The following is a 13,761-nucleotide window of genomic DNA, read 5'->3' on the forward strand; positions in this document are numbered from 1 at the left end:
TCACTGTATTTCTGAAGGAAGACTATCTTTAGAAAATTTTCGATGTCATTTTCATTTCATCTTGCATGTTATATGCCTGATAAAGCAGCGTTTGTGAGCTCAGCGCTGCTTTGTGTACAGCGGTTACTGGGGAAACCTCTGTTTTTGTTTTGTCCTCCACGCTGTGACAACTCACAAAAGACTATTTTTAACCAAGCAGCGCGGAGAGCCGCTTCAGAAACGTGCCGCGGCTGGCTGATAAACACAAGCACTGAGAGCGGCCGCGATCAGCTCCTGTGGCTGTGGAGCCGTAATGCGCCGCAGATGTGTGCAGTGAGGCGCAGATCAGCTCTAATGTCACTGAATCTGCTGTGTAGATGAATCATGCAAAACATACACAACAAACAGCAAATTTTTCATTGTTTCTCGAAACGTCATAGCATTTCCACACCGTCAATGACATGATTGTTCCTGAGATCGGCCAAGTTGGTGAGTACCGATCGAGTCATAAAATATGATTATCGGCCGATACCGATCTCCGGCCGATCGATCGGAGCATCCCTACTTCAAATCAAGCTGCATGTTGAGACCCAATCCTAAAGCCATGCTAAAGACCACCCAGAACACTCTTTAAACTCCATAACCACAACACCCATCATTTCTTTAGAAAATATGTAAATCTGTTTCAATAATTTGTCATTTGATGATAGTTTCATGATCACCGGGTTTGAGCTTACAACCTTCTGGTTTCTTAAACTACGAGGCGACACCACATGTGAAAAGTTTGAAGATCCAGCACCAAGATGAGCGTGAGGCATTTATCAGCTATTTGCATTTTGGATTTTACTTGCTTCAAGTTAACGAGCAGATGTTTCCTGATAAAAAGGGAAGTTATTATTTAACTCTCTCTTGAGAATCTGTTGCATCAGTTAACCTGAAATGTCTCTTTCTAAACGATCAGCATAAATAAAAAGCACTGCAATCCCAGTTGCAGTTGATTGTTATGCCTATTCCCTTGATTTCGTATTATTCACTCAGACATTCAAATATCAATATCCAGCATCACGCCTTCACAGGTAGCACTAATAAAGGCCTTCATTTGAATGTCTTTTCTGGAGGCACTGAAGGAGAGTTCCTGGGTGTGTGTTTTTAGAGACGATCATACTTTAGCACACTAGTCTGTAGGATTCGCACGACTAACCTGCACTTTCGTTGTTCTTGTAGTTGATAATCTAATAGGCTTCCCCCATAAATCTGCCTGTTGACATTTGTGATATCAGATGTGATTAATGCTTCACTGCTCTTTAATGAAGCACTCGCTGTACATCTCCAGCGTTCTTGACAGTAAAGGCATAGGCATCGATAACACAGCGAACACCAATGGGACTGGTGAGCATTGTTTGCGTTCTGATGTGATCCTGCTTTTAAAATCTATTTTCATGATATCTTTTAATCAGCTTTGTTTTCTTTCAGCGTAACTCTCATCCGAAGCTGTACCCCGGAGATATTCTTGAGTTTCCTGGCAACAGTTACTTTTCTCATTTTGGCGTTTACTATGGAGAAAGAGACGGAGTTCCTTATGTGGCCCATCTGACCATCAGAGGTGAGCCTGTGTCATCTTTGAAAAGAATTAGCCATTTAAAAAATGTTTTGGGGAATTTATTCACCTTCAGGCCGTCCAAGATATAGATGACTTTGTTTTTTTATCATTTGGAGAATTTTAGCATTCCATCACTTGCTCACCAATGGATCCTCTGCAGTGAATGGGTGCCGTCAGAACGAGAGTCCAAACAGCTGATAAAAACATCACAATAATCCACACCACTTCAGTACATCAGTTAACATCAAATGAAGAGAAATGCTATGCGTTAACATTAGGACATGTTAACTTTAAACCGTTGCTTCTAGCCAAAATATGAGTCAATAAGCCATAATAATGCTTCCAGTGAAAAAGTCAATCTCCTGTTGTCTCTCACATTAAAAACCAACAACATATTTGTTTAGAGTTGCTTTGGACTGGTTTTGATTATAAATGGTGCTTGATCTGTGCAGATTTCTCTCCTGATTCAGACAACTCTTTCACTGGAGAAAGAAATATAATGAATAGAGGGCATTATATTTTAGCCAGAAGCAACAGTTTAAAATTAAAAAATAATCTTCATGATGGATTTGTTTCTTACAAACAAACAGCTTTTCTCTTCACAAGACATTAATTGATGGACTGGAGTGGTGTGGATTACTTGTGGATTATCGTGATGTTTTTATCAGCTGTTTGGACTCTCATTCTGACGGCCCCCATTCACTGCAGAGGTACATTTCTCCAAATCTGTTCCCATGAAGAAACAAACTCATTTACATCTTGGATTACCTGAGGGTGAGGATGTTTTTAGCAAATGAAATCTTATGACTGTTCTCATAACATCTCTTTTCAAGATTCAGACACCAAACTCCTCCTTTTCGGCCGAGCTATAAACGCCGCCGTAAAGCTAGACCCGCTTGACGTAGTCGGGAAAAAATACAGGGTAAGAAACTACCTGGATGACAAGCATCCACCACGAGATTTCTACGTTCTCATCAAGCCGGAGATCGATGAAATCATGACGAAACCCATCACCTTTGACATCCTGTTCAACAACAGCGAACATCAGGCCACAATGTTACGATACGGGGTTAAAAAGTCAGAGCAGGTAAAACATTTTGTACACAAAATATGCATTTAATTTGACATTATGACACTAACCTGTCTAACTTGAATGAAAGTGTCAATATTAGCCTCTCATTTAAAAATTCTGGAAAACATTGGTAGACAAGAACTTTTCGGTAACTTTTTTTGAAAACTGTTTCCAGATTGAAAAAGTCTATTCCAAGATAGTTCCCACCTGGAAAGATTTATTTGAGAAGAAAAAGATTTGAGAGCCACATCTTCTGCATGAAGACGCAAGACTTCAAGATCATACAAAAACTATTTCTTTCTTAAAGAATTCCTATTGAAAAGATCATGTGTCAAATATACATGCATAACTTTTTGTTCAACATTATTTGATGTTAAATGCAATCAAAACAAGCTACATAATCTTTATTTTTGTGAATGCATTTGGTATCTGAATATTGGATGTTTTCAGTATGTCTATGTGTCCAGAAGGAGGCGACAAAGAGTTAAAGTTTGCATTGGATTTAGAATAAAGAAGCAGGAACGATTGTCAACCAATTTATCTACATTAGCAAAATCTTCCACACAAAATTTTTTTTTATTTTATTATTATTATTATTTTAAGTTTTATAGTTGGAAGGAAAAATAGATATGCTATCTTGTGCATTTCTCATTCATAGCTAATACAATTTAGGAAATTCTCTGGCATTTTAGATTAATTTGATATATAATCTACAGATTTTCATGTGCCATGATTCAATGCCAACTAACATTTTGTAAAACTAAGAGTGTTTATTAAAATGGCTTCAACCAAACTTACGAGTCATTTCTGATCAATGCATTATTTAAAAAAAAGAATTAAAAATGCATTAATTCTTTCCAGTTAAAGCTTACCTCAGATATTTATTTTTTATTTATTTAAATTCTCATTAAGTATTTTTTATAATACTTATTTTAAGTATATTAAGTATAGATACAACTTTTATAAACTGGACCGCAAGCCGGTTAACACAATTTGACACCAGTAGAGGGCGTATAATCATCACGACAAAGACTGAACTCGACGGTGAATGCAAAAAATAACTAAAGAGTATTTCGGTAGCTTACTGTTTTTGGATGATCTTAGTGTTCGCTGTGGCATGACGGAAAAGGATGCAGATGTAGGTGTGAGAGGGACAGTTCCCCAAACATAAATAAATGGCAGCAGAAAGGGAAGCTCCCCCCTCGTATACTGTAACTTAGGTGCACTCGATAATGTACAAAAATAATCTTCCGCTATTTATTACAACCAGTTTTAATGTGTAATAATGGGAAAACTGTTCAGATGCGTTTACGAAGCGTTTCCATAAACATTCAGCGTAGCAGGATATTTAATTTCTGACAGGAATGAAAACGAGGCTATGATGGCCTGACGTTCAATGAACTGCACCAGGGGCGGGTCTACCGGGGTGGCACGGAATTATCACAGAATAAAATATAAATGTAAGCAGCGTTTCATGTGCTACTTTTTCAGCCGTGGCGATGACAGGGTAACGCAAAATAATGGCAAAAACACGTATTTTAATAAACTGTGCATGATGGTTGCACGCGCAACCAGTGTAGTCCAATAGTAGTCGGCTTCATTAACAAATGACTCTTATGAACCGGATCTTTTTGAGTCAAAACCACAAAGCTCGGCCGCCCAGGTCACTAACGAATTGTTTTTACATTTGTTCGTGAATCAGATAATTACTGCTTTTCAGGTAACTCAGAAGTCCTCTGAGAAATCTAATCCCGTCCGGATATGTCTGAGATTCATCGCGTAATTGTTTGGTGATCCGATTCTCCGACCGCTCGCTCCACTTTCATCATGAATATAAGCCGTGACAATAACATGAGATCAATAAGATGCCGATCACGGAAACTAATAGCAGAGTTAGGTAAGAATCTAGTCGTATTGCAGTTTTCTCGATTGTTAATATAACTGATTTTAGTTGGCACTTTCCCCCCCAAACCATTAATTCAGTTTTCAAAACAGACACATTTCTCAAAAAGTTTAACAATGAGTAAGTTAAACATTGAGTAGCAAAACTGATGACACACCAATCAGAATCTCTGCATGCTAACAACGGAGAGAGGAGAGAGCTGAGCCAATCACGATCTACAGGGGTTTTATACTTACACATACAGTATAATTACAGTACAGTACCAGTACATTAGATAATGGAAATTTAACTATTCTGTATGTACAGTAAACTGTAGCACATGTAGAACTGTTGTACACCTTCAAACGCGTGTCAAATTTTATTTGTAACCGTTTTTTATGTGTACTGCATTTTTGCAGAACTGAGAAATGACTGCTTAGAGCAGTGTTTCCCAACTGGGGTGCAGTATGTCAAGAGCAGGGGTGCCGTGTAAAAAAAAATCATTTTTTAATATTTTTAAATGGCTAAAATGTTCAAAAAAGCATCTATTATATAATATTCATTTCTGATGTCGCCAATAATTAGAGATGCGCCGAAATTCCGGCTGCCGAAAATGAGTTCACCGCTCAGGATTCACTTTCACGTGGTGTGACGCTCTGCGTGTTATCCCGCTCTATGCGTGTGTGCGCTTTGCTCAGTCGCTCCACTCGTATACCGTTCATGCCGTATACCAATTGAGCCGACAGGAAACATCGATGTAGTACAGTATTGTTTCTGTCTGCAATAGCCCTACTGTGTTGTAACATGGTGTGGTATATGAGCAACTCTGGTACACTGTTGAACACTAATTTTCAGGGGAAGTTGCTAAAGGAAGGTTGATTTGTTGCTAAAAGTTGCTAAATGACGTGATGTCATTGCGTGATGACGTCATTACGTAATCACGACGCAAAATTGTGTCACTACATCAAATCTCAATAAAAAATATATTTTTATGTCAATTTAGATTTGTTCCTAAAATAATACAAATGCATAATATAATGTTAAAATATAAATAACTTTTTATATACAACATTGAATTATTGAACATTTACACATTTTTGAATGATTACAAGTTTTTTTTATTAGCTTGTAAACTAGTAAAACTACACATTCTGAATAATTATTTTTAAGCAGTGTATTAGCAGTCAGTATGCTACACTCTAAGAAAAGAATTCACAGGTTTTTACCTGCATTTTAAATTACGCATTGTATTTTGTGTTTCGGGTTAAAGGGTTACAATGGATAATGGATAACGGATAATGTCCTGGAAAATTATACTAGAAGAAATATGACATTATATTCTGCAGTTCTTCCCTGCTTTGCCGAATATTGATACTTTTCAAAGTATCATATTGAATTTAGAAATTCAAATATTGTAACAAAATTAATTTTGTAGGGTGCCACAAATTTGTTAAAATTTCCAAAGGGTGACGCGACAAAAGAAAGGTTGGGAAACACTGGCCTAGAGATCTAGCTAGTCTTGTGTCAGGAGACCAAGAAACTGCTATAGCACTGTATACTGTAATGACATTTGGCCAAAAGTGCAGAGGATGCTAAATTTACTTTTTTTTTTTATTGTATTTTTTACTGTACTGTATTGTGGTGCATTCCAAGTTCATACTATTCTTTGGTATTTGAACTTTTCTAGTGCTTTTCATCTACTGGACGATTACCTTACAGTAGTAAAATGAAAAGAAAAAAAACATTTTCCCAAAAGTTAATTGCTAAATTATACATCTTTATCTGTAATTTAATTTATGTATACTGTTATAGACATTGAGCTGCAAAAATAATTCCTGAATCCTGTTACAGTGTTATTGATGTTTCAACTAGTTTCAACACAAAATCTTTACTTGTCACACAATTTCTGAAACCTGACACTCAAACACCAGAATCACACACCAAATCTGCAAAACCATACATTAATTCTCGGCCTTTGACTCAGTTTTCAATTTCATAAAACACTTTTTGCAAAACACAACACACAATTCTCTATGTAACACACAAAAATCTAACAGGAATTAATATTATCGCAAAGGTGTTTGCAAAAGTTTGCTTTTGAGATGTGTTTGTGATATTTTGAATGCAGTAATACAATATTTGTGAACACAACTGTGTATGTCAGACCATAAATCCCCAAAAACTATGCATGGGGGCTTGCTTTGGTGTTGCCACCCCTCATAGACCCCATGCCACCCCTTTGCACCCTAAAAATTATTTTCTAGATCCGCCCCTGAACTGCTCATGTTTCTCAGTAGCTTAGACAAAAACTCCATAAAACAGTTTTGAAAGTTATGAGTTGTGAAAATTACGTGATTTATGACCTTTATACAGTGCTTACCATTGTTAAGACTGTTAGTCGCTCACAGCCTCGTTTTCGTCGTTCGGTAACCATAACAACAGAAATGTTTGCCGCACCAACTATCGGACGATTCATCGACAGAACATAAGTAGAACTTATATATTTACAAATCACACATATTTCACAAAAATAATTTAGCATTTTGTGTAGAAAACTAAAACTGTTAGTCTAGTCGCTCACAGCCTCGTTTTTGTCGTTCGGTAACCATAGCAACAGAAATGTTTGCTGCACCAACTATCGGGACGATTCATCGACAGAACGTAAGTAGAACTTATATATTTACAAATCACATAGCGTTAACGTTTTGTGTAGAAAACTAAGACTGTTAAGGCCCGTTCACACCAAGCACGGTAACTATAAAGATAACGATAAAGATATAGTTCTAAAAATCATTCTCAATATTAAAGAATAGCAGAGTACACACCACAACTATAACGATAAAGGCACAGAGAAACGATGTCGTTGGAATCATTTTCAGAACGATTTTTTCCAGCTGATGAACGATACAAACATTGACAGCCAATCAGAATAAATCCTGCTATCACGAGCTCGAGAATTTAAAGCGGCAGACGAGTGTGTGCTTAGAATAAACAGACGATATTGTTCGCTGGTGTGGACGCTAATATTGTTATCTTTATAGTTATCGTTCTTGGTGTGAACGGGGCTTTAGTCTAGTCACTCACAGCCTCGTTTTCGTCGTTCGGTAACCATAACAACAGAAATGTTTGCCGCGCCAACTATCGGGACGATTCATCGACAGAACGTAAGTAGAACTTATATATTTACAAATCACATATCGTTAACGTTTTGTGTAGAAAACTAAGACTGTTAAGGCCCGTTCACACCAAGCACGGTAACTATAAAGATAACGATAAAGATATCGTTCTAAAAATCATTCTCAATATTAAAGAATAGCAGAGTACACACCACAACTATAACGATAAAGACAAAGAAACGATATCGTTGGAATCCCTTTCAAAACGATTTTTCTCCAGCTGATGAACGATAAAAAATTGACAGCCAATCAGAATCCATCCTGCTGTAACGAGCTCAAGAATTTAAAGCGGCAGACGCATGTGCGCTTAGAATAAACAGACGATATCGTTCGCTGGTGTGGACGCTAATATCGTTATCTTTATAGTTATCTTTATAGTTATCGTTCTTGGTGTGAACAGGGCTTTAGTCTAGTCGCTCACAGCCTCGTTTTGGACGTTCGGTAACCATAGCAACAGAAATGTTTGCCGCACCAACTATCGGACGATTCATCGACAGAACGCAAGTAGAACTTATATATTTACAAATCACACATATTTCACAAAAATAATTTAGCGTTTTGTGTAGAAAACTTTTAAGATTGCTGGTGTCCGTTTAACTTGCACTAGTGACGCCAAAAACTGTTGATGATTGATTGCGTGTCGATTAACCTCAACAGATCGAACATCGAACTTCAAACATTACAAATTAATTTTAAAAAGATGAGACATCCTGAAAGTCTTTATACCCTAGCTATATGTAATGCCAAATGCCAGCAGGTCAGTGTAGCGGTGACTTTAATAACAGGATCAACAAACCTCGGAGCTCTCCAGAAATAATCACCATCATCCCAAGATCAAATGAGAAAAGATGCCATTCTAAGATTGCGAGGCGTACTTTAGAGGTGGATTAGTTCTTAGAAAATCAGGAGGCTTCTGTGAATCAGTCTTAAGATGAGGTTGCAAACACTAGACTATAACCTATTTTAACAAAGCAGGACCATATGAACTAGGTGTGCTGAGATCTAAAGATCATCTGGCAGTACATTTTATTACAACAGGATATTTAATACAAATTAATTAGCACACAGAAGAATGATTAATCCAGTGCAAATAGTTCTGCATTATTGAAATGAAGACTGGAAAAGTAATTTGTTATCGTGACATTAAGTTGTGAATAATGATTCGGTAATAATGATTCGATGACATTTAATGAAAGTCTTCAGTCAGAGAGAAAAGGCAATATTGGAGAAAACATTTAGTAAATAATACATATATAAATACATAAGTACATTTTAGAAATTATAATCATATATATATAATTTACAATTATAATTTATATATAAATTATAAAAATAATTACATTTTAAAAGTAATTAAAATGTAAATTCTGAATACTTACATGTCCCACAATGTAAAAAATAGGATTTACAAAAAAATCAACTGCTGAATATTACAAGACTTTGAATGTAGGCTATATGATATGTGGATAAAGCTGAAAACAGAAATTAAAAGAAAAAATATAATTGTGAAATAGAATAAAACATAAGCAAACACTATAAATGATTTAGCAGACCAGTCTTTTCTGTTCAGTCTGGTCTCTTTAGGTGTTCATTTGTTGTAACCTTTTTTGGCCCAAAGCCATGAATGATGAACAGAGATGTGCAGGTTACTTTAGTAAGACATCAGTGAAAGAGTCAAACTAACAGGCACTTCAAAATCATTTGCATAATTAATTATTCTAAACCTTATTGCAATGTCTTGCTTTAAGAAAGTCAATTAACTGAAACTATGAGTCTATGAGTCATAGTGGCAGCAAATACATACTCTCTGTCAGAATGAGTTCTGTGTAATTTAGCTGTCTCGTTGTATTAAGTATGATATGACGTTTTAATATTTCAGCTGGACTTTAATCACAAGCTTTCTAGTTCTTGCATTCAGATCAAAGGATACGTAATTGTTTATGGACTAAGCTAATTTATCAGCACATAAATGGCTTTTTTTTTTTAAATATAAAGGTAGGGATTTTGTATTAATCATAATCACTGTTTTGACAGCTTGCATTTTTAATATTACAGAACTTGTGTGAAAATTTCTTCCTATAATTATAAAAGTTAAATAAAAGCAAAGACCAAACAACTGGCAAATACTCATCTGGTACATGTATCAGTTCTTTATAATATAAATCCATCTGGGAATAGAAAGGAACCGAACCGGAACCTCAGTTTCATCTGTTAAGGTTCGTCTCTATTGTTTGCAATATGAATGTAAGATTAAATCACATAATAAATTCATTGAGGCTAAATTAGCACACAAGAGCAAAGCTAGAGCTCAAAGAAATCTCTCACGTCACTAGAAATAATTACACCAGCACTTTTTTTTATTTATATAAAGGTAGGGATTTTGTATTAATCATAATCACTGTTTTGACAGCTTGCATTTTTAATATTACAGAACTTGTGTGAAAATTTCTTCCTATAATTATAAAAGTTAAATAAAAGCAAAGACCAAACAACTGGCAAATACTCATCTGGTACATGTATCAGTTCTTTATAATATAAATCCATCTGGGAATAGAAAGGAACCGAACCGGAACCTCAGTTTCATCTGTTAAGGTTCGTCTCTATTGTTTGCAATATGAATGTAAGATTAAATCACATAATAAATTCATTGAGGCTAAATTAGCACACAAGAGCAAAGCTAGAGCTCAAAGAAATCTCTCACGTCACTAGAAATAATTACACACGCACAACTAAATTCTTTATAATATAAATCCATCTGGGAATAGAAAGGAACCGAACCGGAACCTCAGTTTCATCTGTTAAGGTTCGTCTCTATTGTTTGCAATATGAATGTAAGATTAAATCACATAAATTCATTGAGGCTAAATTAGCACACAAGAGCAAAGCTAGAGCTCAAAGAAATCTCTCACGTCACTAGAAATAATTACACCAGCACACGTAAATGAAGAAAAAAAAACGCCTCACTTATTACTGTCTCTTCTGAATGAATGTAAATAGAAATAACCACTTAAGCTTAATAGCTCCTAAAAACACAAAGATCATTACAGATTAAAAAAAAAACGCTTTATACTCAAGATCGAAAGGAAATACACACAGGCAATGCACTAACTGCTAAGACTAATAGTATGGTAATTTCTACTGACATGATGACGTGTTTTAGGATAAATGGACATAGAAATGGACTCGTCACCATGTGAAGAGCCGAGAGTGTTTTTGAGTGGCCGCACTAAGAGGTCGGACATCATGTCTGAGCATCACATTCACGTATTTTCAGAGCCAACAGCATGTAATGACAACCTGGATAATAAGCAGTCAGCTTACATGCATCTGTTGACACAAGCTGGTAGTGCATTTCCAGGGCAAGAATCAGTATTACTATCCCTCATACATCTGAACACAATACTACATGCTCAATAGTAATACTGACAAACACCTGAGCATCTGTGAACATGAATGAATCCTCAAATCATGCATGTTGTTGAGGAGAGCTGTGCTGTTACTTTACTAAATGATCGAAATTACAATTTGAAAAATCCATCACTTCTGATCTTTTGATCCTAACCTCTATGAAGCAACTGCTCTGGTAACCATTTCAGAGAACATAAAAATCCAGTTTGTATCATTGCAAAATGAACAGCCATATTAAAGGAATAGTTCACCCAAAAATGAAACTGTGCTGAAAATATACTTACCCCCAGCACATCCAAGATGCAGATGAGTTTGTTTCTTCGTCGGAACAGATTTGGAGAAATCACTTGCTCAGCAATGGATGCTCTGCAGTGAATGGGTGCCGTCAGAATGAGAGTCCAAACAGTTGATCATCACAATAATCCACAAGTAGTCCACCCCACTCCATTCCATCAATTAACATGTGGAGCAAAAAGCTGTGTGTTTGTAAGAAACAAAGCCACCAAGAATTTTAACTTTAAACCATCACTTCTGTCCAAAATACGAGTTCTTAGTCCATAATAACGCTTTCTCTAGTGTCTCCTCAAGTCGTCTCGTCTGAATCAGGAGAGAAACTTGCACAGATCAAGTACTGTTTACAAGTGAAAACAGTTCAAAACAAATATGTTGGAATATTTTGATGTGAGAGGACAACAGGTGATGGAGGAAACATTATTACGGATTATGGTCTCGTATTTTGGCCAGAAGCAACAGTTTAAAATTTAAAAATGCCTTAATGATGGTTTGGTTCTTACAAAAACACAGCTTTTCATTTCGCAAGATGTTAATTGATGGACTGGAGTGGTGTGGATTACTTGTGGACTATTGTGATGTTTTTATCAGCTGTTTGGACTCTCATTCTGACGGCACCCATTCACTGCAGAACATCCATTGGTGAGCAAGTGATGGAACGCTACATTTCTCCAAATCTGTTACAATGAGGAAACAAACTCATTTACATCTTGTGAGTAAATTCTCAGCAAACTTTAATTTTTGGGTGAACTATTTCTTTAAAGGCCAATTCACACCACACAGACAAACGCTAACAAACATCAATTCTCATGGCCCTCAAATCTGCTGCTAGCCAGCAATCTCCATGCATCACCTGTGGGACTGAGCATTTTGACCTGGTTTAGTTTGTCCCTTGTGCACAATAAACCTTGTGATCAGAAGACCCTGGAGTATCAGCAGAATCACTGATGGAGCGTCTGTCTGTCTGTATCCTTCATCTGATGAGTATGAAGAGATACTGTCAAACAAACTGCCATTCTGAAAGTGAATTTATTTTTACATTTTCTGAACAATATGTGAGCATCACAGTGCCTTTATAACTAGGCAAAGCAAATTTATTTCCATAGCACTTTTCACAATACACACTATTTCAAAGCAGCTTTACAGAAAATCATGATGATAATGTTTATATCTTAATGCCTTATAGTCACATTTAGCAGATTAAAGCTGGGCAGCAATATAGTTTACATTTTGTGACGATACAAGCAATAAAGCAGTTCGGATTTGCAATATATTATATATGGCTTTACGTGACGCGAGTATACTGTATATGCAGATGAAGTTGGATGTACTATATACAGTATGCAACTTTTAATATATCAGTTGCAGATAATATAGTTTACATTTTGAATGTGAATATACACTCGCTGGGTTTGTCCATACTTTACCCAGCACTGGGTTGTATTTAACCCAGCATTTTTTAGAGTGTAGCTACATATTTAGTAGTTGGAGTTTCATTTTAATGGTTTTGTTTGGCAAGATGAATGCAGATTTAATGCATACCACATGTAAATGTGCATCTGACAGTTAACTTGCATATTCAAATGTATTAAAAATTGCATATTTGGTAGATGCTTTTATCCAAAGCAACCTATATTCAAGGTATACATTTTGCCATGTGCATTTTCTGGTAATCAAACCCATGACATAGCAGTTACTGTAAATATTTACAGGAACTGTACATGTAAATATTTAAAATTTACATGTATTTAAAACAAGTCACACCAATAATGAATGAATGAATGCAGAAAATGACCCCTTTGTATGTGAATTCCTTTTTGAAATGAAGCAGTTGCAGCGGTTCTAGCGCCGCTCTGCCTTCCTCTACACTCCATTATAAAACAGCAATCTCAGGTCAAGGCAATCAGTCTGCTTTAACAAAGAGAGCGGCTGCTGTTCTTGAGGACAAGACGCAATGACTGTAATCACAGCTCCTCCTCGGGAAATACCACACTAGTTAACAGCGGATGCTTTAAGAGTTCAGGTTTATTGATGAAAATCCGATGTATTAAAGCTGGAAATCAGCTACTGAAGAGGTAGAGCATTACTGATCAAATTATGCATTTACTTGATGAAAAATACAATGAAAACAATAAAAATGTGAAATATTATTACAATTTAAAATGTGTTTTATTTGAATAGATTTTAAAGAGCAGGTCATATGGGTTTTTGAAAAATATCTCTTTTGCAGTTTATAACGTAGCTACCCTTAAATGAAAACAGTCTGCAAAGTTGTTAATCAAAAAAGTGCACGATAAATAAAAAAGATTGTCTCTCAAAAGAGAGAGTCGATTCTGAATCGCCTTAACGAGTC

At 36.0% G+C, this 13,761-nt stretch overlaps 1 protein-coding gene across 3 annotated transcripts in view; it reads left to right on the forward strand.

The window, feature by feature from the left end:
* Nucleotides 1–3,264, forward strand: part of plaat1l (phospholipase A and acyltransferase 1-like) — a 13,607-nt gene extending 10,343 nt beyond the window's left edge. Inside the window, exons 2-5 of one of the 3 annotated variants that reach the window (XM_016523932.1) lie at nucleotides 1,313–1,368; nucleotides 1,453–1,582; nucleotides 2,413–2,666; nucleotides 2,827–3,264. In XM_016523932.1, coding sequence (XP_016379418.1) covers nucleotides 1,360–1,368; nucleotides 1,453–1,582; nucleotides 2,413–2,666; nucleotides 2,827–2,892 — 459 coding nt within the window. In that variant the 5' untranslated portion in view covers nucleotides 1,313–1,359 and the 3' untranslated portion in view covers nucleotides 2,893–3,264. Of the gene's footprint in view, nucleotides 1–848; nucleotides 1,369–1,452; nucleotides 1,583–2,412; nucleotides 2,667–2,826 lie in introns of those variants that run through there. The other 2 variants (XM_016523931.1, XM_016523930.1) reach the window with 2 other exon arrangements.
* The last annotated feature ends 10,497 nt before the right edge of the window (nucleotides 3,265–13,761 follow it).

The sequence above is a fragment of the Sinocyclocheilus rhinocerous genome, unplaced genomic scaffold (assembly GCF_001515625.1).
Source record: "Sinocyclocheilus rhinocerous isolate Xijiao unplaced genomic scaffold, SAMN03320098_v1.1 scaffold1144, whole genome shotgun sequence".
Classification (NCBI taxonomy): Eukaryota; Metazoa; Chordata; class Actinopteri; order Cypriniformes; family Cyprinidae; genus Sinocyclocheilus; species Sinocyclocheilus rhinocerous.